This window comes from Cervus elaphus, chromosome X, assembly GCF_910594005.1.
Source record: "Cervus elaphus chromosome X, mCerEla1.1, whole genome shotgun sequence".
NCBI lineage: Eukaryota > Metazoa > Chordata > Mammalia > Artiodactyla > Cervidae > Cervus > Cervus elaphus.
The window spans coordinates 164,685,285-164,712,278 of NC_057848.1; the positions used below are offsets into that span (position 1 = coordinate 164,685,285).

Genomic DNA, 26,994 nt, shown 5'->3' on the forward strand with positions numbered 1-26,994 from the left:
AGAGAAATGAAAAATAACATGAAAACTTGTCAAGTTTTATATCGATGAAATGAAACAAAGGAAAAACGGAATTGAACCGCTGTACATAAAGGGCAATTTCTTAAAAGTTCTCAGTGTTTACCACATGAAATCATTACACTTGGCGGCAAACCTGAAAAAGGCCTCGCCTTCTAAAAATAACGCATGCCTTTATCTTTACTTTAGTGGTAATGATAAAGAATCCCCTTGCCAATGCAGGAGACGCAGGTTCGATCCCTGGATTGGGAAGATCCCCTGGAGCAAGGAATGGCAACCTACTCCAGTATTCTTGCCTGGAGAATCCCATGGACAGAGGAGCCTGGTGGGCTACAATCCATGGGGTGGCAAAGAGTCGGACACGACTGAGCTACTGAGCACCCACGCAGGCAAGTGCCACGCTGGGCTTGCGGGGCGGGGTAGCCATCCGCTCAGGGCTCTATGGGACAAGGTGGGGACTCCAGAGGCTGAATCTCAGCTGTGAGTCAGGAACTGATTCTGTGTTTGAATTTTATGCTGTGCGTCCAACTGCTTCTCAAAGGCCGTGCAGACCTTCCCAGGCAAAGAACCTCCCCAAGCAGCCGCAGTTCCCACCCTTACCTGGGCATTTATAGGTTTTCAACTGATTTCAACAGGGGAAATAACTGGCCTAGATCAGTGGTACTTAACCAAGAGCAGGTTTGCCCCCCAGGGGACACGTAGCAATGACTTTCACCTGGCCCTCACCAGGCCTTCCTGTAGCACCTTCTGCCTCGCTGAGCTTCCTGGGGTGCCTTGGCATATTTTATCTATTTCTGTCTTTGCACATAGTGTTGTCACCACTGTGAAGGTGCCCCCTGCACCAGCTCCTCTGTTTTTCAGCCTGGCAAACTCTATTCTCCTTCAAGGTTTTGGGCAAATGTTGCCTCCTCTTTGGAGTGTCTTCCCTGGGGCCTCCAGAGTTGATAGTTTCATACTTTATCCTCATGCGTGTGTGCTCAGTCAGTTCAGTTGTGTCTGACTCTTTCTGACCCCATGGATGGACTGTAGCCAGCCAGGCTCCTCTGTCCTCTTTCTTAGGCAAGAATACTGGAGTGGGTTGCCATGCCCTCCTCCAGGGGATCTTCTTGACTACTTGTAATTGATCAATTGCTTTTCTCCTCTAGAATGTGAACCCTTTAAAATAAGGAGTGGTTTGTGATCTTTGTTGAAAAAACTTTTGAGTAATTAGAATCCATGAAAAATGCCTATCTATGGTGGGTACTGAGTGGATGGAGTAATAAAGAGATGATGGGTTGGTGGATGAAGGGATAGATAGAGGGATGGATAGATGGTCAGTTGAATGGATGAACATCAATATTTTTTGAGAGCAGACAGGATAGAAATTTTATGCAGTACCAGTTTCACAAAAACAGCATTCTAAAATTTTACTCAGTATGCTATTGAGATGACCACTGAGCTATGCTTCAAGATATGAAGCAAAAGGAAAATATGATGCCCTTCATGGATTCTGACAGAGATGATGTGGTCCTTGCAGAAAAAAAAAAATGAGAAAGTAAAAGGATTCTATTGATTATTTAACCACTCAGGGTTTTGAAAAGCAAAAATCACAACCATCCTTGTATCCTCTGCTTCTGTAGGTCACTGGGAACAAAATGACATCTCTAAACTTGGCCACCATATTTGGGCCCAACCTGCTGCACAAGCAGAAGTCATCAGACAAAGAGTTCTCAGTCCAGAGTTCGGCCCGCGCTGAAGAGAGCACAGCCATCATTGCTGTGGTGCAGAAAATGATTGAAAATTATGAAGCCCTGTTCATGGTGAGTGTCCCGTGTTTGGCAGGACATCTCAGTAAGCTGCCTGTTGATTGCCTTTTGGTGGCATAATGAAACAGGCACACCACCTTTTGGCTCATAGTACTGGTCATTGACTGAATTCACTGGAAGCCAGGCAATTTCAATAGGAATAGATATGTACATACCTATGACATTACTGTAAGTTTATGATTCCAGGTTTAAACAAACATATCCAAATTAAAAATTTCACTTCATTGTCTCCTAAACAATAGTCATGTTTTGGAGTCATTTGATTAATTGTATAGCAGTGTCCTTGCCCCCAAAATTGATAAAAAGACTTCTTTTTAGAATTATATGTGGCCCCCATGAATTCATGTATTTATAACCATCCTCAGCAATGGCCCCTCCTCCAAGGTCAATCTGGAGATTCTGCTTCCTGCATGAAGCTCTACCTATCTTCCCTGTGTCCTTCTCACATCACTGTGCCAAGTCACTTCTCTGTCCCTTGAACCCTATTACTGTTCCTATTGATGTTTATCTTAACATTGTGTTGAAGTCATGTATGGCTATTTCCCCCAGTAGATTATAAATGCATTTAAAACACAGGCTGTGCCCTTGTTATCTCCTCTCTGTATCCTCTGTACAATTTTGGAAGGCTCTCCATCTGGCAGGCACTCAGTAAATATTTTTTTGATTTGTATTGAATTACTGGTTCCTGTTTTCCTTCAGAAAAACTGCATTGCTAGCTCCCACTTCCCTTGGATCATTAGAACAAATGCCAACTCTCTTCTGTGTCTATTCACCACTCATAGCACATGTCAAAATTTGCAGGAATCTTCTCGATGGTTCTTCATACATTTCTTTTTTGAATTTGCAAATGCTCACTATAAATCTTACCTATTCGTCTAGAGCCTTTAATGGCTTCTTCAGCTGAGTGTGCTAGTTCCCTCTTTTGAATTTCCCTAGTATTTTGTCTATGTTTATCAAAGGCCTTGCATTAGATTTATTTCCATCCTTGTCTTATATCAGTTATTTTTGTAAATTTGAGAGCCAGTGGTTTAAAATATTTGCTCTCTCTGTTACACCTTTGCGATCATGACCAAGTAATTCAGTATTCAATAAGCATCAATTTCAGTTTTTGGGAAATGGGGAAAAAATTAAAATATGACCTGTTTCCCAGGGTGGTTCCCAGAATCCTTTGATATGTGAAAGCATTCTGCAAACTGTAAAATTCTATACAAATGTTCATCAATAATTGTATGACTTGGGTAACACAAATTGGCTCAGATCTTAGCACTTCAGCACAACAGACACAAATATCACATAAATTTTAATCAGATGTTTAGTGGACAGGCCTCCTGCTGGTGACATAGAGACCCCAGTTCCTTGCATTTTGAGACTCTTCAATCCCCTAGGATTTCATGGGCCAAACCTAGAAGGGATATCCATCCTGCCCACTCCAATCCCATTGGCCAGAACTCAGCCACAAACTGTACTTCACTGCAAGGGAAGTGGAGAAATGAATTCCTTCTGGATGCCCAGGAGGAAGTGAAAATGGATCTACTGCAGTGAAAAGTTCACTGAGGTAGAAATGTGTCTTGCTCCTCTTTGAGTCTCTGAGGCACTGCCTATGTGTTGCATGCAGTAGACTCTCAAAAAAAAAACATGGAAATTTTCATTAACTCTATATAAATTTCAGGGCTTCCTTGGTAGCTCAGTGGCAAAGAATCCACTTGCCAATGCAGGAGATGCAGGTTCGATCCCTGGGTTGGGAAGATCCTCTGGAGGAGGAAATGACAACCAACTCCAGTATTCTTGCCTGAGAAATCTCATGGACAGAGGGAGCCTGGCAGGCTACAGTCCATAGGGTCGCAACGAGTCAGACACGACTGAGCGACTTCAATTTTTCTTTCACTTTGGGTGAATCAGATGTTTGAATTTTTCAACATTTTCATCGAATTTGAAGTCACATATCATCTTGCCAAGTAGTCTTGGCATTGCTTCATGCTCTGTAGATTTAAAAAAAATAATAATACCTCTTGTCAATCTGAATTCCATTCTCTAAATTCTGTATTCTAAGCAAAGTTCTTTATGTGAAACCACAAACCATCAGACATTTCTTTTCAACTCAGATACTAGCAAATTGCTTCATGTCCTCCTTCAAAGTCTAGTTGCCACCATTTTAATTGTTCCATTCCTCTACTTCCATTTCCCACTGCCTAGATTATTAACAGCACCAGAAGAATGTCAATACTTAAATCTTTCCCAGCATTTTCCAGATCTCATCTCTGTCTGCCATTCCCTGTAGAGACTGATGTCAGAATTCTCTTGGGTAGTAGCTCATATTTGCATTCCCCAGTTGTGCTCTGTACTTCTCAACAAGGCCTCCCATAGCCACCTTGTCTAAAATACAGCCCACCACCATGCACGCACATCCTCACTTCCTATTCCCACTCCCTGCCTTTTCCTCTTAGCACTCATCATTACTCTTAAGGACTTTATTCATTTCTCTTGTTTGTGTTTCCCCACTAGAATATAAGCTTCCTGTCGGAGTGAATTTTTGTTCATTTCCATCTACTTTCTTTACTGCATTACCCCTACACCTGGTACATGGTGGAAACACAAGAAATATTGGTTGGATTAATGAATGACTCAGTGGTATCTCTGTGGCATATGATTTCCGTATTACTGATCCTTACTCCTTATGAAAAGGTATGGGCATGGAGGAATTAAGGATACCTTTCTCAGAGTAAGTTAACCATTCATGTAAGCACTGTTGATCTCCTTGGACAGCCTATGAGATTTATATATTGAGAAAAGGGACAGTGAAGTAGGAGGACAGGACAAAGATCTCTAGCGTAGGTCGGTAAAAAGAAAACTGACTTTGCTATAGTCCTCTCTTTACTATACATGGATTCCCTGGTGGCTCAGATGGTAAAGGATCTGCCTGCAATGCAGGAGACCCGTGTTCAATCCCTGAGTCAGGAAGATCTCCTGGAGGAGGAAATGGCAACTCACTCCAGTATTCTTGCCTGGAGAATCCCATGGACAGAGGTACCTGGTGGGCTCAGTCCATGGGGTCAGAAAGTTGGACACGACTGAGCAACTAACACTTATTATACATTAGCTCTGAGACCTCATCTTCTTTGATTTCCATTTCTTTAATTATCAAAGGACTAGGTTAGAATGAATAATAACCAAGATCCCTTCTAGTTCTAAAATCTGCACAGTTCTATGCCCTAGCTTCACCTCTTTTTATTAATTAATCTCCTCATTTGTAGATGCTTTTTGGAATATTTTGGCATTTCAGAATCTAGTTTGTTATACTAAAGCTGGTGACTGGTTGGCAAAGCTGGTCTGTGTGAATGGACAAAAATCCATTCCTGTATATAGCTGTTTCATTTTGTTTTGTTTTAAGAAGCTTTCAGACATAGCGCAGTAATTCCAAACAAGAAAGGATGAAGCTAGACAGAACCTAATGGTTAAAGGTGATTAGCAGTTTGTACTCTTTCACAGTTCTTGGAAGTGTTTACAAGGTCAGAGTGGGAGGCATCACTTCCCATTGGCATCAGAAAGGAAGACTTGTTAGAAAAGGTGGCTGTGAGTTCATCCTTCAAGGCAAAATGCATTCTGGAGGCAGTGGTTCCATAGAACTGATGAAAGGGATATTAAAACCCACAAAGGCCTGGCAGGGACCCAAAGCTTATTCTGAGTGTTATAATGTCCTTCATTTCCACATGTTGACACTGCCTTTCCCAAGTGGCCAGTATCTGACTTAATGGGAAAGTGCCAAAAAGAACCTGACTTTGTCCTAGAACACAGAAGTGATACCCAGCTTTAGAGGCTAATCTTCAGTTTGAGAGTGTGGCTAGGACAGTCATTTTTTTTTTTTTTACTGGATGTTTGCTTTTCAGACACTGGTTTGGAAATCATCCAGCTGGAAAGAGGTCATGATAATACCCACCACCATGATCACTCTATGAAAAGACCAAAGCAGCAGATTAAAATCACAGTTCTCAAACTTGAACATGCAGGAGAGCCGTTAAGAAAAATTTGTCAGACATTCAGATTCCTGGGCTGCACTCCAGAGAATCAAACTGAGTAGCAATGAGATGGAGCCCAGAACTGTGCACTAATGAACGCCTCCAGGGCTTTCTGCTAGTTTCCTAATCACACCTTGGGAAAACCACATCTTGGGAAACTCCCCAAATGGTGGGAGGACCGTGAGCTTTACAAACAGCTCCCAGAATTCAAATCTCTGCTGAGCCAGGTATTTGCTATGTGATCTTGGCCCTGTGCTAAGTCTTCATTTTTCTGTTGGAAACAAACAAACAAAAAAAATAAAAGATGAAGCTTTACAGGATTATTTTGAGAATTAGAAATGATATCTTAAGGCACTTAGCGGCATGTACTAGGTACATCAAAGGGCTTACCCGGTGGCTCAGACAGTAAAGAATCTGCCTGCAATGCAGGAGACCCGGGTTCAATCCCTGGGTCATGAAGATACCCTGGAGAAGGTATCTTACCCGCTCCGGGATTCTTGCCTGAGAAATCCCATGAACAGAGCAGCCTGTCAGGCTATAGTCCATGGGGTGGCAAAGAGTTAGACATGGATGAACAACTAACACACACACACACAGACACTTCAGAAACAGAGAGAAATCACTGCTATTATAACATGAAATTGATCAGGTGCCTGCCCTATCAAAGTACCTCCAGGTGTTGCCATGGCAGTGATGCCCATCTGCACCACGTGTGTGACACTGTGACCTGCTCGCACATATATATACTCCAAGCCCTTTATTCTTCTCTTCCTTTCAGCTATAGCACTTAGCACCTTCAACTCACTGTGTATTTATTTATTATGCTTGTTGAAACCTAATAGAATGCAAACTTTATGAAAGCAGGGATTTTTGCTTGTTTTATTCACTGATATCCACAGCACCTAGAAAGTACTTGGCAGAAAATGGGAGCTCAGTAATTATTTGTTTAAAAAAATACTTACTGTAATACTGTATTGCTAAGAAAAAAATGTGTTTTGTTGTTTGTTTTTTATTCAGTACTCATACACCTTAGATTCCCCAACCTTTAAATCATAACCCTCTATATCTGATATCAGTAACTATCTAAAAATTGAAAACACAAAATCATACTCTCTCTGGGAACACTGAAAATCAAAGCAAAGAATCATGCATATCTAGAAATGACCAGTAGTATCACTGCGAGGCAGAAAGCATTCACCGACTCCATCAGGGACCCATTAATTGTTCTGAAAGTTGTGGCTTCTGTAACTGATGTTGGGACTGCCAGGGAAAATTCATCGTGGTGCTTGGAATTAATAAGAGCTTCAGAGCAGAGTGGAGTCTGCTCCCTCTCAGGGCTGATACTACTAGGGCTTCTTTTTTGGAGAGAGGGAAAGAGGCAAAGGCACCGCCCTTATGGGCTGATGGAAAGTGCCGAGCACAGTGGAGACGTGGGAACGCCAGAGCGTTCCCACCCTGCTGATTGGTCAGCCTTAGCTGGGACTCAGCACAGCACACGTGGGAAATTTCGAATGAGAACTACTGGGAGCAAGGGTCAGAGGCTGTGATGAGGATTCCAAGCTCAGAAGCCAAGCTTTGCTCTGTGTTCTCTTCTTTCCCGGCACAAATTACATTTTCTTAAAATTTCTTTTGCATGCCAAGTCAAAAGGAGTCAAGCAGCAACCCAGATCATTAAACTAGAGACCACCCCCTATCGACATAGCTAGATAATTATATGTGATTTCCATTTCCCTTTTTATATAACCACTGTTTTTCTTTTTTAAATAACCACTGTTCGTGTGCCAGGAGTTGGGCTAGTTATTATGTACATCATAATAATTTATTCTAAATTTCACCACGATTTCATGAGAAGTAAGCCAAGAGTGTTTGCCCAAGTGATGCAACAACTATAAGTGAACTATTATTACAGTGTGATACTCTCCCCTACACAAAAGATGAGGTACTTTAATATGATGTCTCATATATGGAGTCCATTTGGCCAGGGGTGGGTGGGGGAGAATATTTTAGCCAATTTGAAAATGGGGAGTAAAGGGGACCTTCAACAGCATCGGTCCTTCTGAACTGATCATAACACTGGCCCACTCGATGTCCAGGCCAGCAGATGGCTACAAGAGCCAGTGTGTGTTCGTGCTGGAGCCAGCTCACTTTGTCCCTGTCTGCAATGACAGAATGCATACATTGTTGGTACACACGCAGGGGGAGAGGAGCCGAAGTGTATTACACCTGATCTGTTTCTACTTCCTGTAACCTGTTGCCATGGAGCAAAGATTGCTCTGTGCTCTTCATCTTCCACAAGTCATCCCCCATCACAGCTCCATGAATCCTGGGCTCTTAGACTATATTTATTCATGAATGCTTCCTAATTGCCAAAAACGCTGCCTGGCATGGGTTGGCACGTGAGAAAAATTTTCTGAATTTCTTAATGCATTCTGGCCCTTCAAATGCACTGAGACCTCTTTACATAATATTAAGCCATCCTCCAAACCAGAGCTGCACAAAGGTCCAAGGCTGGGCCTGCCCATGTTTGAGCTTTTGCTCCCATAAATAGCCAAAGTGATTTCTTTGAGTGTGTTTGTTAGCTGAAAAGAAATGTCATCATGACTTGCAGTGACATCTACTTCTGCTGGGGAGTGTTAAAGAGTTTTCAATGCAAAGCATCCTTTTTGGTTCAGTGCCAAGTGGTGAATTGGTGTGGAACACCTAGTGGCAAGTCAGAAGAGTAGGACTGGGTCCTGGGAACTGCTCTTTCAGATGCCCTTAATGGTTTGTTTTGGTGACTTAGTAAATGGAGAAAACTCAAACCATCTTTCCCTCTCTGTGGTTTATGGAATAAAATACATCATAGCAGTTATACCCGAGGCAATCATTCAAGGTTTCATTTTTAATTTGATAGGGTGGATTTTAATTGTGACAGTTTTATTCCTTCATATGTGCAGTGTTTACATTTTTTCTTTCAAGCAGGAGAGTCCAAAGTTCTTTTGATTTTTGAAATAGCATTATCCTTTGAAGGAGCATATGAAAATCTAAGGAGTTGAGTCTCCAAATAAACCCAGCCATATATGGTACCCTTAGAAAACATCTAAAGTTGCTAAATACTCGAGTAAAACCCAATGGAGATTTTGCTTTGAAACAATAAATTGTAAAGGAAGAAGCCTTTTGGGATGGGTTTGGTTCCTTCACTTAAACGTTCAGAATTGATTGATTTAAAAAAAGTAATATGCTTTTCACGATCCTACTCCTTAGTTTCCGTTTCACTATATACAAAGTCCCAGAAGAAAAAAATTTTGATTATTGAGTCACACATTTCATTTTTAGAGTTTTTGTATTGATGGCAACAGTAGTTTAAGAACTTAGAAAAATTCTAGTGATCCTCAGTTGGAAAAGGAAATTTATTTTCCAACTCTAAAAATGAGTAACAAGGAAATTTTCCTATAGCCTAAGATTGGTACCACTTCCAAGAAGAGGGAAACAACTACACCAGTGTACAGCATGAAGACCAGTAATCCTGGGTTATTTTTTATTATTAGTAGTAGCCATTCCAACAACATTCATTCAGTATCCATTGCAGAGGAAGCACCAGCCTAGCTTGTGTTCTGAAAGAGCATAAAATTGAGTGTGTGAGCGAATGAGTGAGTGGGTGAACGGTCCTGGATATGCTGGTAGGAGTTCCAACAGCAAGGTGGAGAGCAATCAACTATAGGTGGTGGCAAACATCCGGATTTATTGGGCTGACCAGAAAATTTGTTCAAAGATGTTATGGAAAAACCCAAATGAACTTTTTGGCCAATTCAATATTATCTCACATAATAACAAGCCTGGGGGCACAATTTTAGTAGCTCAGTTGCACTTATCCTCTCTCTGGTCCACCATCTTTAGCTGAAGAGACCACAATCATTTTCAGCAGCTCTTGCAGCCATGATCATATCCAGTCACAAAGAGAGATGTTTTATCTGCTGCATCTCTTGTCAATATGAAAGAGAGCCTTTTCTAGAAGCTTCTATAAGACCCCCCTTGGGGTCCCATGGCCAGGATTGGCCTATATGATCTTGACGTAGCTGTGAAAGGAGGCCAGTTGACAGAGAACCGCAACCTCTCAAAGATCCAGGCAGTCAAGTCAGATAATCCCTGCTTTCTGACGATGTGACCAGCCCGAAGACCTGAGGTCTGACAGAAGAGAAAAAGCCAAAGGTAGAAGCTACACAGAGTCTAGCTTCAAGAGGTCATACAGTGTAACTCTAGAAATTCAAGGGGAAGTCAAGAATGGAGACATGTTTAGAGGAAATCCCAGAACTTCGTTACCCACCAGAAGTGTTAGGCAGAAGAGAAGAGGAATGTTTCCTTGCAAGCACCCAGGATAAGAGGTGGAAATTGATGGCTGTTAGGCAAGAAAAAAAATCTCAGAACAAATATTCACATCTCCAAGTGATATGCTTTTAGTTTTTTGACTTATTTTGTCTATTTCCAATACAGTTTTTATTCTAAAGTTCTTTAAATTCTCTAAAGTTCTTTAAAGTTCTCTAAAGTTTTTAAAGTACTTTCAAATTTGTTAGCCCTTTGATCCACATAACATCCCCGTAAAGGAGAAGGGGACAGATAGGTTATGTTCAGATTTCCAGATGCAGGAAGAGATTCCTAAAGAAGATGGTTGATGTTTCCTAAGTTTATGTTAATTATAAGCAGCAGAGCCAAAACTGGAGCTCAGGAGCTATCGATTCTTGGCCAGATATTCTTTCAACAGCATCCTAATTACTGAAAAGGAATGTGTGTGGGGATGGTCTGCCTGGGTATTTCTTCTTCCTCGCTGTGAGCTGCTATTTCCTGTCAGTTCATTCTCTTCACTTTGGTTTCTCTATTAAGTATCTAAATTAATAGAAAATGAATACTCATCCTATTGAACTGAGCCAGTAATTCAAAATTTTTATTAAATAGTAGGAAATGAAATGTGCAAATGTGGACACAGATAAGAGGAATTATTGGGAAAACAGCACTGGATGCTGTTGTATGAATATTAAAAGTCAGTTCCAGGCATCATTTCAAATTCTCTACTTTCATTTTCCCACTGGCTCCAATTTTCTGAACTATTCCTTTATTTTTTAAACAAACGTGGTTTTTTCATGTGAATTTTGAAAGCTGCTTTAAATCATTTTGTAACAAGATGGGCTATGAATAAATTAATTAAAATAATGGATTATGTGTTATACACTGTAGTCAGTCTTGTGTAACACACAGGAAAATAGTACCTACCCTTCCTGCAATACACAGATCCATACATATTTAAGCTATTTACTCAGTCATTTGTAAATAGTGTCTCCAACGCAAAATAGTACCAAGAGTCTTTTAGAAAGGAACTGTAGATAGGGTTATAGCACCAACCCTTTCTATTTGCATTGGCTAGTAAGTAAAGGTCACATATGCTACAGAAAATAAACGTCAATAATTGTAATTTGTTAGGAATGAAGCCTAGTTGAATGAGTAAAACTCTGAATTGCAGAATGGTTTTTGAAAATTTATGCAAAGTTATTTTCAAATAATGATCCTTCCTGTAAGCTATTCTAATGATGAATCTGAGTTGATCAGAGAACTGTGATGTTTGCACCACTCCGGAGGCCATCCAATCCAGTTGTTTATTCTTAGTGGGAATGGATTTGGCGCTTGGAGCAAAATTTTTTATTACATGTTTAAACATAGAAAAATTTAAATTAAACTAACTGAACAAAAATACAGATAGTTTTCCTAATTTGCTCGTGAAAGTTTCTTTTTTAAAAAAAAAATTATTGTATACATTGTTGGCCTATACTATTTTTTGCTTCGCAGTTCATTTTTTTTTAAATGAGTTCTCTCTCTTCTCATTTTCACCCTTTGAATTTTACTTCCAGAAAAACTGATGGAATCATGTATATCTGTTGGGTCATGTTGTTTGTAAACATTGTCATTCTTTTAATTGATTTAATGTATTCAATAAAGTAAGAGAACAGATACTCCCATTCTGGACCTAAAAGTCCTGCTCCTCTCCTCTCCTTCCATTCTCATGCCTAGGCCATTGCACTTGATCATCGAGCTTTAAGTACTCTCTATATGTGTGTCCCCCAAATTTCTATGTTCAACCCAGGACTCTTCCTGAACCCCAGATCCTTATTCCTGATCACTTACTAGAGCTTTCTTTCATTTGGATGTCTCACAGGCCTCTCACTCTTATACCAAAGTGAAGTGAAAGTGCTAGTCACTCAGTCGTGTCTGACTCTTTGTGACCCCATGGACTGTAGCCCACCAGGCTCCTCTGTCCATGGGATTTTCCAGGCAAGAATACTGGAGTGGGTAGCCTATCCCTTCTCCAGGGATAAGCCCCACCCAGGGAGCCAACCTGGGTCTCCTGCGTTGCAGGCATATTCTTTACTGTCTGAGCTTCTAGGGAAGCCACAGCCCTAGGCTCTACCCCCAGACTCCTCCTGGTCCTGCAACGTCTCTGTATCAGTAAGCAGCAAGCCCATCCTTCCTGGGAACGTTGACGTCAGCCTCTCTTCTTCTTCATCCCCTGCTCCCTCTCCTCTTCCTTCTCTCTCTCCACCCAGTCGATTAGCTGCTGCTGTGGTCTCTACTTTCACTGTCTCCAGGATCCAAATATTTCTCATCCACTCACCATGCTGGCTCGGCCCTCCCTTATCTCTCTTCTGGATGTATCCACAATTCCCCCATCTGCGCTCCCAGCTTCACCCCTTGCTTCTTTGCAATCTCCTAGCAACTCAGTAGCCAGAGTGATGACAAGTTGTGTTCATCTTCTGCTCAGAACTTTCAGAGGCTCCCTGCCTACTTAGATTGAGAACAGAAATTATAAGACTCTGCAACATCTGGCCTTGGTTACCTGACCTACTTCTTACCACTTGCCTTCTTCCTCTCACTCTGTTCCAACTTCCCTGGCCTCCTCACTGCTCCTGACTCAACATCTTGCTATTTCTTTCTCCCTTCTCCTTGGAATGATTTTCTCCAATTCCTTCCTCCTTTCCGTTCTCTGCTAAAATGTCAGTTTCTCTGACAATTCCATTTAAATGGCACGCTCCCACCCAGGATTCTTTGTTCCCTGTCTTGGCTTTATCTTTGTCCAAGTGATCCTTGCTATGTTTTCTGTTTATTTCTTTAGTGCCGGTCTTCCCATATTCACTGTCAGCTTCAAGGAGACATGAATTCTTGTCTGTTTGGTTTGTTGCTGAATCCCAGAATCCAGTGCCTGGCACTTGGGAAGCATTCACCAAATATTTATGTAATGAATTAAAGGGATGAGGTGGGAAAAGGTCAGAATGAGAAGCACAATGGTACTGAAATAGAATGTGTGTGGGTATGACTGCTAGGGGCAAAGATGGGAAACAGATTGAGGCAAACAAGTGAGGGGATGGCTTTGATTAAAAAGGGTTTTGGTCAAGTGTCTTGATCAGAGCATTGTGATAACTAGTCAGAGAAGAAATTTGATGTATGTGTTAAGGGAGATAGAGAGTACGCAAGTTAGAAACTGAAGCTCCAGTATTCTGGCCACCTGATGCGAAGAGCTGACTCATTGGAAAAGACTCATACTGGGCAAGATTGAAGGCAGGAGGAGAAGGGAGCAACTGAGGATGAGTTGGTTGGATGGCACCACTGACTCGATGGACATGACTTTGAGCAAGCTCCGGGAGACAGTGAAGGACAGGGAAGCCTGATGTGCTGCAGCCCATGGGGTCAAAGAGTCAGACATCACTGAGCGACTGAACGACAACAGGTTAGCAAGCTGTTGTATCAAAGGCCCATCAAGGATGGATCTTTGTTTTCAATTAAAAGCTCAAACCAGCTTAAGGAATTTGGGGGCTCACACAGCTGAACAATCCAAGAGCAAATGTGGCTTCAGGCATGGCTTTACCTGGGACTCTAAATGATGTCGAGACCCGTTTTCTTTCTCTCCACTTCTTGGAATTGTTTCTTCAGTTGTCAGCACTGTATCCTGTCTCTCCAAAGCCCCTGGGAAGTTCTCACAGCTTTTCATTGCTTCTAATGAAGTCGCATGCTCATCACTCAAGCACCCATGCTTCAGTCTGGGAATGAAAGAATCATTGATTTAAGCAAGGGTACACCTTGCCCTCAAGCTGAAGGTTGGGGAGCAGTTAGTTTTCCAGAGGGAACTTGCAGTATGTCTGTCAGGGAAATGAAAGCTGGTAATGGGCAACAGATGAGCACTCCAAAGGGATAATGAGGGCTCAAACTTGGATCATTGCAGCTGGAATGGAAAAGAGAGGGAAGAAGTAACAGGCATCTTGGAGATGAAATCAAGTGGGTTTCCTGGCTCTGAATGTAGAGGGGAAAGGACACAGAGAAGCTTGAATACAACCCAGCTTTTTAGCCTGTGTGACTAGGGTTTGGCAATGTCATTGATGAAGATTCAGAATGAAGTAGGAAGAACAGATTTATGAGAGGAAGAAAGCATTTTGTTGCTTTCTCATCCCTGTTCTTCTTAATAAAATTGTTTCCAGCTTCTTAGAGCTCAAGATGAATTGAGTTCTGCAAGAGGCAGGAGGCAAATTCTTCCACCAACCACTTACTCTCAGAAGACTTGTCCCCACAATTTTTAAGAGTCTTGTCTCCGAGCCCACATGTGAGAGAATCAGAATGAAAATGTATTTTCCCTCAATAGTTGAAATTTCCTTTGGTTGAGCATCTACAGAGCAGAAAACCACTGGAGCTGAGTTCAATCTTTTTTTCTAGAAAAGTCCTACACGAGTGATTTAGGATTGGAAGGCCATCCTCTCATGCCCTGAGGATTAAGCTTAGGGAGACACATGATGCTTATCTATAAAATTCTGGAGCATGCCTCATCCCATGGTGAAGCAAAAAACTCTTAATTGTTGATAGACCAGGATGCAAGAAACAAGTGAAGGCAGGCATTGAATGACAAGCTGACGTCTACAAATGTAGTAGCAGCATTTTTGGAGTGTCTACTACCTGCCAGGTGCTGTTCTAAGTTCTCAACATGTAATAAGTCCTTTGCATCACCACATCAATCAGCCCTTTGTGGTGAGTCCTCTTACTGTTTCCAGATGAGAGCCTGAGACCGGGAAAGGTTAGGTCCATTGCCCAAAGCCCCACAGCCATATACTGGAACTCAAACACAAGCAGCCTCTGGCTGCAGGGTCTGTCCCCAATAAACTAATCATATGTTTCAGAACTGCCCAAGACAATCCGCATTTCTGCCTGTTGCCTGGGCTTAGTTATAAATATGAACTCTAGAAAGTGTCCCCATTTGGACAAGAAGTTATGAACACCTTTACTCTTAACCACGGTATTTTGCTCATTCAAAGTCAAGAAAATCGAATCCAAGCAACAGAGGTTTCCAAGTGGTTAGGCTCTATCTCCAGTCACGAGTGGAGTGACAGTTCACCCCACTTGAATTGAATTGAGTCGTGAATATGAAAGTGAAGTGAAAGTGTTATTTACTCAGTCATGTCCAACTGTTTGTGACCCCCTGGACTGTACCTCTCTCCATGGAATTCTCCAGGTGAGAATATTGGAGTGGGTTGCCATTCCCTTCTCCAATGGATCTTCCCAACACTGGCATTTAACCTGAGTCTCCTGCATTGCAGGCAAATTCTTTACTGTCTGAGTGACCAGGGAAGCCCAGTGAGCATGACTCTTTGGTAATCATCCAGTTTGTTCTAAGAATGAAACTGGCTGCATGGGTTGGTGTAGATTTGGTCTTAACCAACAAATCCCTCTGTTCTCTTATAACTTTTGTTGTCTGTGTGACCCCATGGACTGTAGATAACTTCTGAGGCATCCTTTTAGATACTATTTTCAGACTGCCAGTGACCATAGTTTGCCTCTTGCTGGAGCGGTTTTATTTATGCCTCAACACTTGGTCCATGCAGGTTCCCCCGGATCTGCAGAATGAAGTGCTGATCAGCCTGTTAGAGACCGATCCGGATGTGGTGGACTATCTACTCAGAAGGAAGGCCTCCCAGTCTTCGTGAGTATGCTCGTTTTTCCATCTTCTTAAATCATCTCGGGGATGTCTGTTTCCATTTCCAAAGAATTAGAAAAGTTTACATAACTCCACGCAGGGTGACTTGAGTGGAATTTTGGTGACTTCCCAGCAAATCTGATCTGTCCTCCTAAAAAGAAAATTCACTTGTCAAATTAGAAACTGCCTCTGGGGATTTTCTGTTTCGTTTTTTTGTCTTTTTCCAGCCCCTTGAGACTGTGTTTACCAGAAAAAAAAAGCCACTAAATCACACTGGCAGGAAGCGCAGGAACTGACAGTGATATGCATCAGTTATTCCACTTATACAATCCTTAAAACTGTGCTTAGCAGCCCCCAATGATGCGCCTGGATGCATCTTACCTGTGTAACTTACCAGAGGGACAGGTGCATCACCAAACCACAGGACAGGCCTCAGCCAAGGCCTAGGTGGCCATTTGAAATGAGACAAGCTCACCTTCTCGACTTGCCCACTCTTTACAGCTAGCATCGTTTTGACAGAAACACACACTGATCTCCACAGGCCCCCTTGTTTGCAATGAGGAAAAAACAAGCCTTGCTGTAGGCTATGGTTTGCCACCATTTTTTCCCCCAGAGGAGAAGCACTGAATTTTTCCTGCTGGTTAGATTTTATGATTGCTCTTCACCATTTGCTATAGAGGCAGAGTGTATGGAGGGTGCCGAACGTTTAACAAAGCCAGTTAAGGGGACAAAATTGCATCATGAACCAGGAGTGATGTTGCCATCAAGGCACCAAACCCTAAATTTGTGACAGGAAGTTGTGATCCTTCATGAAAGTATCATTTATGCTGTGCTTTTTAATCTACCGAATTTCAACACTTCTAAGACACATGTTCCCCCAGGTTTTATGATCTCTGAAATTAAGATTAATCTTTTTTTGTTAATTTTTTATTGGAGTGTAGTTGCTTTACAATGTTGTGTTAGTTTCAGGTGTACTGCAAAGTGAATCAGTTATACGTATACACAGATCCCCTCTTTTTCAGACTCTTTTCCCGTGTAGGTCATTATAGAATATTGAGTAGCATTCCCTGTGCTATATAGGAGGTTCTCATTTGTTATCTATTTTAGACATAGAAGTGTGTATATATGTCAGTTCCAATCTCCCAATCCATCCCACCCTTTCCCCTCCTTGGTATCCATAAGTTTGAGATTAATCTTATAATCACTGACATGTCTTCAGTTAAGTCATAGCATTTTCTCTCTTAATCATACATAAATACTGTAATGGTCTGTCTTATTCAGTGGTATCTTGGAAAAATGGACATGCATTAAATTGTTCTTTTATACTGATGTTAGATTTGATGTACTAATTTTCATTTAAAACTATTTCAAATTTTTAAAAATTATGTTCTTTACAGAAACTTGGTGGAAAGAAATTGCACATTGTTCAGGCCTCCTTCTTTCCTGGGTCATTACGTTAATTACCCTGCTCAGTTCAGTTTCACTCTATGTCCTGTAGAGCAGGGAAGAATTTTTAAGTGGATCATCCTTTCAAGAGCACTTTTTAAAATCCATTTCTGTGCCAATCATTATCAAGATAATTTCTGCTTCAAGTAAGACATTCTGCCTAGATTCAAGCCCTAAGAGCAAGGAGAGAATAAAAATTAATTCAAATGATATACATGGGCTAGCATTTCATGGTCTTGCTTTTCATATCAGAGAATTAGGCTTTCTTAAAATTTCCCGAGATACCTAGCTATCATCAAGGTGTAGATTCCAATTTAAACTAACACAGGGCTTTTCTTCACAGTAGATCTTGTGCCACCAGAATTTAAAGGAACTTACTTATTTCCTTCCCCTGTGCAAGAGAACAGACATTGTGGCCTTCTCTCAGTGAATCCCCTGTTAAGTTGCCTTTAAACCACTTCTCTGTGGGAAAGCTAGAAAACACACACCTAAAAAAAAAAACACTGATTTTTGACTTGCCGAATTTCTTGCTTTTACTTGGCATTTAAAAGTACATGAATATTATACGTTGAAGAATAGGTGACAGAAGTTATTTCTGTGTGGTTTTCAAGTACACTCTTTGCAGATAAATGCCAATAAATGGGCCTTTCTTTCTCTACTCTTAGGAAAAGGAGGAATCATATTAAGCCCATCCCAAGCTGTAGAGTGGTTTAGCCTCTTCTGTTGCCTGTCCCCATAGGAACAAGAATTGCAAGCTGACCCCATTCCAAGATGTTAGGTGAGTGACAGGGCTTCAAGGAAAGGGAGGTGAGCTCACAGGAGCATTGAAGATGTCAGAGATGAGCGCCATGGAACAGAAATCTTTGGGAGAAGACTGGCTAAGTAAGGAGGAGAAGTGAGTGTTTGGTTTCTCTCTCTGGATACAGGTCACACAGCAGCTCAGAAGGGTGATAATGCTGCCAGGAAATGAAAACACATACGTTAACAAATAAATATGGATTTTTAATGGTCGTTTGAGGCTTGACAGTCCTAACCCTCGAGCTGTAGATAGTCTCTGCAGGCTTTAAAGCACGCTTCTCCACTTCACTGTGCATCTGGATCACCAGGAGTTCTTGTTAAAAGACTCTCTGAATCAGTATGTCTGGGGAGGGAGCCTGAGAAACTGCATTTTTAACAGACCCTCAGATGGTACTCTGATGTGACTGGGCCATGGTCCACACTTTGAGGAGCAAAAGCTTAAAATCTCAAGGCAATTTTTTTTCAATTTTTTTTTATTGAAGTATCATTGATTTACAACATTGTGTTAATTTCTGCCATACCACAAAGTGATTCTGTTGTACACACACACATATGTACATATATATGTATTTACATATATATACATTCATTTTTTAGATTCTTTTCCAACATGGTTTATCACAAGATACTGAGTATAGTTCCCTGTGCTCTACAGTAGGACCTTGTTTATCCATCCTATTTATAAAAGCTCACATCTTTAAGAGCTTGCAAGTTTGTTGAAGTAGGCCTCCAAGGGACAAATGGTATGTGCTGGGCCCCTGGTTCTCAGCCTTGTCTCCCCATTCGGATAACCCAGGGAACCTGAAGTGCCTGAACCTGAACTCCATCCGGGTGCCCCCCCTAGAGATTCGGATTCATTTATTCTGGGGTGCAGTCTGGACACCGGGATTTTCAAAGCTCCCATGTGATTCTCTCCCAAGTGGCCAGGCTAAGAACTGCCAACTGAGAGCTGCCCCTGTAGATACTACATATTTCCTGTCATCCAGAGAGTTGAGGTTAGGTGATTTGTTACATTCCAAAGGGGGCTCTGTGTTGACAGAGAAGGCGACCAGTGCTCCAGACCATAAATCCACATGAACTTTGGAGGAGAGAAAGAAATGTTTCCTGCTCTCTCATGGATAGCTTCTGAGAAGAGCAAGGATTTGAAGGGAACTTTGTAGGGCTGGAGAGGTTGTCAATAGGCCTGGATGTTTGGGGAGCTTGAACCAGGGCCTGGTCATAAAAGTAAATATGTCAGCTGGCTGGGGACACGGTAAAAAAAGCTGGCCAGCACAGAGGGCAGAAGCCCTTAAATGGCAGGCTTAGCGGTGGTGCCTAAACCAAGAAGCAGTGGTGAAGAATTAGAGTGATGAGAGATCGTGGTCATGATAGATTACAGTGGTGACAAATTGCAGTACCCCAGTGCTGGCAACACTGGCATGCCAATTACCCATCAATAGCACACACTTGTATGATACAACTCGCTGGTTATGAGGTTTGAATTCAGAGCCAGATTGCCTGAGTCCAGATCCCATTTCCACTACTAGTTAGCTGTGCTGTCTTGGGTAAATCAATTTCTCTCTGTGTCTCAGTTTCCTCATCTGTAAACTAGAAATAAAAAGTCATACTGGGATGAGGACTTCCCTGGCAGTCCAGTGGTTAAAACTCCACACTTACAATACAGGGGGGTGCAGGTCCGATCCCTGGTCAGGGAACTAAGATCTCTTATGCCATGCAACCAAAAAAAAAGAGGAAAAAGTCGTACTAACTTTATAGTTATTTGGCTGTATTAGAACAGTATTTGGCTTTAAATAAATGCTTAGTATTTGTTAATGATCATTATCACATTGCTTGGCATTTCATCATTCTTTTCATTTATAACTACTTATCAAAGTAGGAGTTGGTAAGTAGTTGTAAGTAGTTTTAAGTGGGATGTCACTAGATTCTGCCTTGCTGTCCATGAGACAGCAACTTATCAAGGCATTATGGCACGAGAGAACCCATCCGTGTCAAGTTGTGGCACTATATGAAAAGGCAAAGCCCACCTGATCTAACTGGCATTGGAATGATGGATGGCATGGTTCTGGAATAGACAGAGGGGTGAGGATGAAAGGCACCGAAGTTGGGAAGATGACCTGATCGCATCAGGCCAGGTAGAATTTGAAAGGGACAGGAAGCGGTTCCGTCTGCAGGTCATGAGGTGGAGAACCTGGATAAGCTGTGGCGCAATGGAAATGGACAGAATTCTTGTTCTGAAGATTTTATTTAGTGAAAACTCAGCTACAAGGGCTATAAAAGGTAAGAATGGAAAGGATTTTCAGGAAGACCACAGAGTGGAAAGCAACAGTAGCTTCTAAAATGAACTCCGTAAGTGCAGTGATATGCACACGCTCCCTCATTATTTTCTTCCGACTCTGATTTATTTCCTGAAGCTTCTGTTCTGTGCCATCAATTCACATACCTAAATAAGGTTTTAGGTTCCCGTGCCCCACGTGGAAACTGCATAAGATTTTATTTGGAGTGGACAAGTAAGTTTTCAAAAGAGTGTCAAACCAAGAACAAGAACATACTCATCATAATTCTGTTTTGAAAGATGAAACATTTAGTAATATTTGGGAATTTCATGTTTCCATTTGAGTTGTTTCCTCTTCTGTATGTGACAACAGAACTAGGGGAGTGAAAGGAGGATTCATTACTTCTCCTTGTGCTTGTCTACTTACATTTTTGGCTTCAACCAAAATGGAATGCCAAGAGGAGATTAGAAGAGATTTATATTACTAAAAAGGCAAAACTTCTAGTTTTTTAATTGCTTGTCTGGTATATTTATTGGAATTATATGCTCTTTTTTTTTTCAAAGATACTTAGAATAGACCCCGCCCCCCCTTGATTTAGGGATGTAAGGAAATAGGGGATGAGAACAGAATCAAAGAAGACAAGGTGTGATAAACACAGGCATTTGCAACAGAACAGAGCAGGGCTGGGACTAGGATGAGGAAAGTGAGGTGCAAGTTTTAAGGGTGTGCTAAAACAGTCATCAGAATGAACAACAATTAAATGTAGCAATTTTAAAAAATCAAGGTTATCGCCAAAGATCTACAATGGACAAAATAGCAACAAAAATTTTAGAAGACCTGGGCAAGTTCTAATGTCCAGGTTTATCTCCTGGTGGGAGTGTGGATCCATGTCAGCTTCTCTTTGGAGTGGGCTGCCTTTGTCCCTAGGATTCTGCATAAGGGATGTTTTGCCGAAGTGAACATGATGAATGTGAAAATCTTCCATAAACCCAGAGTGACTGTGGCAGTGGATTCCTTTCCCATTACAATTAACAGTGTCAACGATGGTTATGTGCTTTGAGTTCCAACAGACGGAGGTTTATCAGTTCACGGCTAAGCCAAGCATGAAACCAAAGCAAGTTTGAAATCCCCAAGGATGTTTCTCACTGGGGTCGCTCAGCCAGGGGCCAGGCTGGCCACTTTCCGGTGATTGAACCGGAGTTTTCCGTCTATCCACAGAACGAGTTCTGTGCCTCCGGCTGCAGTGCAGGCCTGCCCACAGTACCCTGCCAGCGTGTTTACACCCTGACCTGGAAGGACCAGCTAAGGGTGAGAAAGCAATTCGCTCTCCGTGTCCATCTCATGCTTGTTTGGTTGGCCAGACTGGCCATGCATGCTGTGGATGGTCCCGAGGCTTTCAGGGCTCATGGGAAAGCTCTCCAGTCATGGAGGCAAACCCATGTCAACTGGCAGTGTATCCACTCAGCATTCCCCACCTCAGTCCATGAAATTCCGACACCTAGAGAGACAGAACGCCATGTGCCTCTCAACGATTTCTCACTGCTTAGAGTAAATATTTTATATAAATAAACACATGAATATTTTAGCCCTTTACTTGGAGCACTAAACTGTCTTCCGAGAGGTGAATCATCTTAGAGGCAAATCTTAGAGACGACATCAGTGACAGCTTGTCTCATTTTGTTCAAAGATACTCACAGGGAAGGTCCTCGATTTGTTTCCAGTTGATTTAATGATAAAGCAATGGAGTGACACTACAATTTTTGAAAACTCTGAACTGCCAATATTATAGTGAGATTTCTGAGGAGTAAATATCATCGTTTTATTTCATTAATTGGTGGGCTCTTGTGTGGAAAGACAAGGCTTCCCAGGTGACCCAGTGGTAAAGAATCTGCGGCCAGTGCAGGAGACGCAGGTTTGATCCATGGATTGGACAGATCCCCTGGAAGAGGAAATGGCAACCCACTCCAGTATTCTTGCCTGGAAAATTCCATGGACAGAGGAGCCTCGTGGGCTATAGACCATGGGGTCTCAAGAGAGTCGGATATGACTGAGCACACATGCACACATATGGAAAGACAACTCTTGGGCGTGGGTTCTTAGGCAAATTTGACCACCACCTTACTGACCTCTGCTGAGAAATTAAAATGATAAATAGGAAACACTTTAAACATACGAAAGAGCCACCAACTGTAAGCATAAAATAAGGCATTTTACTATTGATTTTGAATAATTTTAAACTATACAGTCCAGGGAATTCTCCAGGCCAGAGTACTGGAGGGGGTAGCCTTTCCCTTCTCCAGGGTAACTTCCCATCCCAGGGATCAAACCCAGGCCTGCTGCATTGCAGGCAGATTCTTTACCAGCTGAGCCACAGGGAAGCCTAAGAATACTGGAGTGGGTAGCCTATCCGTTCTCCAGCAAATCTTCCTGACCCAGGAATCAAACCGGGGTCTCCTGCCTTGCAGGCGTATTCTTTACCAGCTAAGCTATCAGGGAAGCCCATGATTTTAAACAGTATTTATCAAATACATTTTCAGAGTCTCGACCCCATGTAACGTCACCATCCCCTCATTTTTTTCGGTCCTTCCTCGACATGTGATCAGAGTTGTTAACAGTAACTTCATCCAGTTGCTGCCACACAATGAATTCTATATGAACATCAACTTATGTGCTTCTGCCAGGCCAAGGGGTTGCTTCACACAAGAGTCTACCCCAAGCTGTTTGCCATGTGCACTCAACCTGCATCAGCTTCCATGGCTAAGTACACTGGCTGGGGAAAGAGGGATCCCCCACCTGCCCATGTTCCCGGGGGTGACCCAGCCCCCCTGAGGAGGCTCATGGGCTGTGTCTGCCGCTTTCGCCTCCACCCCCAGGGATTGGCTCTGGCCTCCTTCTCCAGTTTCTCCCTGATGGGGGCTGCAGCTGTGGTGACCTCGATGGCTTGACTTGGAGAATGACACCGAAGAGCAGAGAAAGGCAGCTTGGCCCCTCCTGCCCACCCCCCTCCCCTTATCATGTTCTGATCCATAACCAGATGGCATTCAGCGATCTGGCTCCTGCAGGCTGGAGCTGGCTGCGATGGGTGCGCTCTCTCCTATAATCCGCTGTAGCCCTGCCAGCTTGAGGTCAGAACCACCCCATTGCCCCCACTGCCAGCCGGGGCTGAGGCTGTGACCATTATCTGTGATCTCTCTGCTGACTTGTGTCCAAGGAGACCCATAGCCCACGGGCACATCTATGGGGTGAGAGAGGGCAGATAGGCTTGGTATCTCAGGTTTGGTATCTGACTTCCCCCAAGTATCAAAATTACCTGGAGGGCTTTTAAAGCCCTGCCCCCAGAGGTTCCATTTCAGCCCTCAGAAGCAGCACCCATTTGGCTTAATGATCTGCTGTCACCATCTTGAAATTCTAGTCATTATTCTCACTGTGGGGCCCCGCAGGTTCATTTGGCCCTGGGCCCTGCTTGTGATCGCCAGTCCCATCAGGAGATCCAAAGGGCAGCCTGCGAATTCGCATTTCCAACCAGCGATGCATTTCCCAGATGATGGGGACACTGCCATGTCAGAAGTACTGTCCCTAGTAGTTGAGATGTTCAAGAAATTTCTTTCATGGGGGTTTTTCCTGATGCACATAACTGTTGACTGAATCTGCAACTTACAATGTTTTGCACTATATATTCTCTTCTGTATGTTTTGTAAGACAGATGAGCAAAATATGAGACCAAACCATTGTGGTCTCCATGAGCTACAATATGGCCTTTCCAAAACTCTCTTCCTATTGTAAGGGAGCCCAAAAGCATCTGTGGCCCTGATAGTTAGTTTAATTTGGCAAAGGAATTGACTAGACTCTCTTTAAAACAGCTCATAAAAGCAGGTTTTATGTGCCCACTCTTATCGAAATAACACTGTGACTTATTCTTGCCGAGTAGACATAAGACACTTTCATTAATGAATGGAAAAATGTCAAATAAACAGGGGAAAACAACTGAAATTAGCCCGGCAATTTGATGTCTAGCCCTGGTCGGAATGTAGAACCCAGATTCTGAGCTAAGCTCTGTGTGGCTACCAGTTCAACACATTTGTATTTGCTCATTCTCACAGTGGAGTGTCCTCAATGAGAGTCAAACCCCATGATGACAGACAAGGGTCCGTTTGTTTTGTCCTGTGTTCCCTCTGTAGAATCAGGGAAACTTTACCCTTTAATTAAATGATGGCAGTTAAATCGTTTTTTTCCTCCACTTTTCCAGCGGAAGTAGTAAGTTCCTTTTATTTTTCCTTCATTCACTGGAAGCCTAAAGTTTCTGGAAAACCATCCTCGTGGTTGTCCTCTGGCTCTTTCCCATAAGGTCATCAGTCATTGGTTTAAAGAGGGGGCAAGGAAAGGACTGTTTATTCCATGTGGGTAAGAAATTCCCTCAGCAGAAAGTGCTTGGGGCCCTAACTGCCTCGGTGACAGGGAAAGCATGTCACAGCTGAGTTGTCTTCCCCTGGCAGTAAGCCCTGCCCGAGCCCCCAGTGAAGTCGGACCCCCTGACAGCATCCTTTCTCCTCCTGCATACACAGAACCCTTAGATTAGGAAGGGCTTGCTCAGGCATGGGGTTACCTTCTATAAGATCACCAAGGATTTGTCTTGAAAAATGAATCCAAAAGAAAGTAAAGGCAAGAGAAGTGAAGTGGGGTGAGGGGTGGGGGGCGGCAGAAGCAGGTTTGGGAACTTTTAATCAACTGTGATCATTTCCCTTTAAGATGTTGTCAGGGCCACTGTTTTGAGGAAAGTAGAAAATACAGATGTTCCCAGGTAAGACTTCAAACACTCTTGTCATATTCCTGATGTTCTTGTTTTCCTGTTCAGCTCACATTTTCACCATTATTTGTGTTGCTGTGACAACTCATGCTCATATAAAACTTAATGGATGTGCTCATAAGTACGCTTTACATCAATTTATAAAAGCACTGGTGCCTTGTAGAATCCTTTCAGGTGTATTTAAATACTATGGATTCCAGTGACGGTCATATGTTTATCTTTTTAGCCACCATTTTATCCATAAAACAGTTATTCCCACCACCACCATCATCATCATCGTTGTCAGGAAGGATGGATTGATTTACATTAGTATTTGGGTGAAAGGAGAAAAGGTGTCCATAAACTGCATGTAACGTTTCAATCATAGTTTTGTCTGAATTACTTTTAATTCAGGATATTGAGGAAAGTTAAAGAGTTATCTCCAGTTTTCCCTATTTAACAGATAGTGAGCATCAGATTTGAATTTTTAAATGGAAATAGGGATTTATCCAACAGGCATTTCAGCGATGCACCTTGAAGAAAGGGTTTCATCACTTCGCCCTGCCGTTTCCTGTGACATCTGTTGGGTTTTGCTGCCATCTGCTGGTCATTTCATAGAAACGCTTTCACCTGATTGACATAGGAGTCTTGGAACCTTGCTCAGAAACTCTTTTTTGTTTCAGCCCCTGTGTCCACACATTCTCCTGCCGTCATTTGTAAACCTGTCCGCTGGTTTGAATCTGGTCTCTCATTGCTAACACACTCACGCACCTGTAATTGTCTCCTTGTGCCAGAAGCCCTGACATGCTGAGGTCGGAAGTCTCCTTTTCCATGGGAGGAAGGCACTCGTCCACAGACTCCAACAAGGCCTCCAGCGGAGACCTCTCCCCTTATGACAACAACTCCCCTGTGCTGTCTGAGCGTTCCCTGCTGGCTATGCAAGAAGATGCAGTGCCGGGGGGCTCAGAGAAGCTTTACAAAGGGCCGGAGCCGTGTGTGCGCCGGGTGGGCCTCTTGCCCTCCTCGAAGTCGAGGGAGAGTTCTCCTGGACCAAAGCTTGGCAAAGGTAATTCATCCAGTCCCTCTGATTGCATGTGGCCTGGTGTGGGTGCTTTGGACCTGGTCTCCAACCCTTCCTTGTTTCATGTTTCCCTAATTCAATGAGCATTTACTGAGGACCTGCCAAACACTGATCCTGGGTCCGAGTTCCTGCACACCCAGCTAGGTGGGAAGCTGTCTCCAGCTGGGTGAGCCCCAGACAGTCCCAGCTGATTCTCCCCTCCAGCATCCGAGGAACTTGCTGGCTCCTGGCCTGTGGGCTTGGGTACATATCTTTTAGTCTAAGATGGCACCCCACCATTGCTGTTACTTTTATACAGAGAACAAGCTGAACTCACTATATAATGAGCAGGCATGCTCCAAATAAGTCTCCATGCCAATGAAGACTTTTAGGCAAAAGAAGATTTCCATGGTCAAATACATTTGGGAAAGGCTGAGTTAACCAAAAACCTTTACACTGCTAGCAGGCACCATGAATTTCCACAGTGGGAGGGAGGGGATGGTTTTCTCAAATGGATTTGACCACTGAATGGTCGATTTGTACTCCCCCTCCACAGAACAATTCCTCAGGGTCAGGACTCACAGGATACTTTTTAACTGATCATTGGAAGACACAGTACAAATTCTTGCTGCTGTATCACAAATATATAGTTTTATCTGAAGAGTCCCTCTGAAAGAGCTCCTTATTTTTTTTGGTGTGTTTAATCATAGCAGCTTTATTTTTATTTTACAAGTATTTGTTTCAAAATTTCTTTTAATTTACAGTGAACACAGTAGTTGGTGTTTCTATCAGGCATAAAATTTCTTTTTAAAATGTGAAAGTACT

The 26,994-nt window shown here is 42.6% G+C and overlaps 1 protein-coding gene across 8 annotated transcripts in view; it reads left to right on the forward strand.

The window, feature by feature from the left end:
* The window catches only part of ARHGAP6 (Rho GTPase activating protein 6), a 510,549-nt gene that overhangs the window by 476,984 nt on the left and 6,571 nt on the right, over positions 1–26,994 (forward strand). For 7 of the 8 annotated variants that reach the window (XM_043895571.1, XM_043895574.1, XM_043895579.1 and 4 more), the window contains exons 9-11: positions 1,635–1,814; positions 15,718–15,815; positions 25,904–26,175. In XM_043895571.1, the coding sequence (XP_043751506.1) occupies positions 1,635–1,814; positions 15,718–15,815; positions 25,904–26,175 (550 nt within the window). The remainder of the gene's footprint in view (positions 1–1,634; positions 1,815–15,717; positions 15,816–25,903; positions 26,176–26,994) is intronic. The other variant, XM_043895572.1, reaches the window with a different exon arrangement.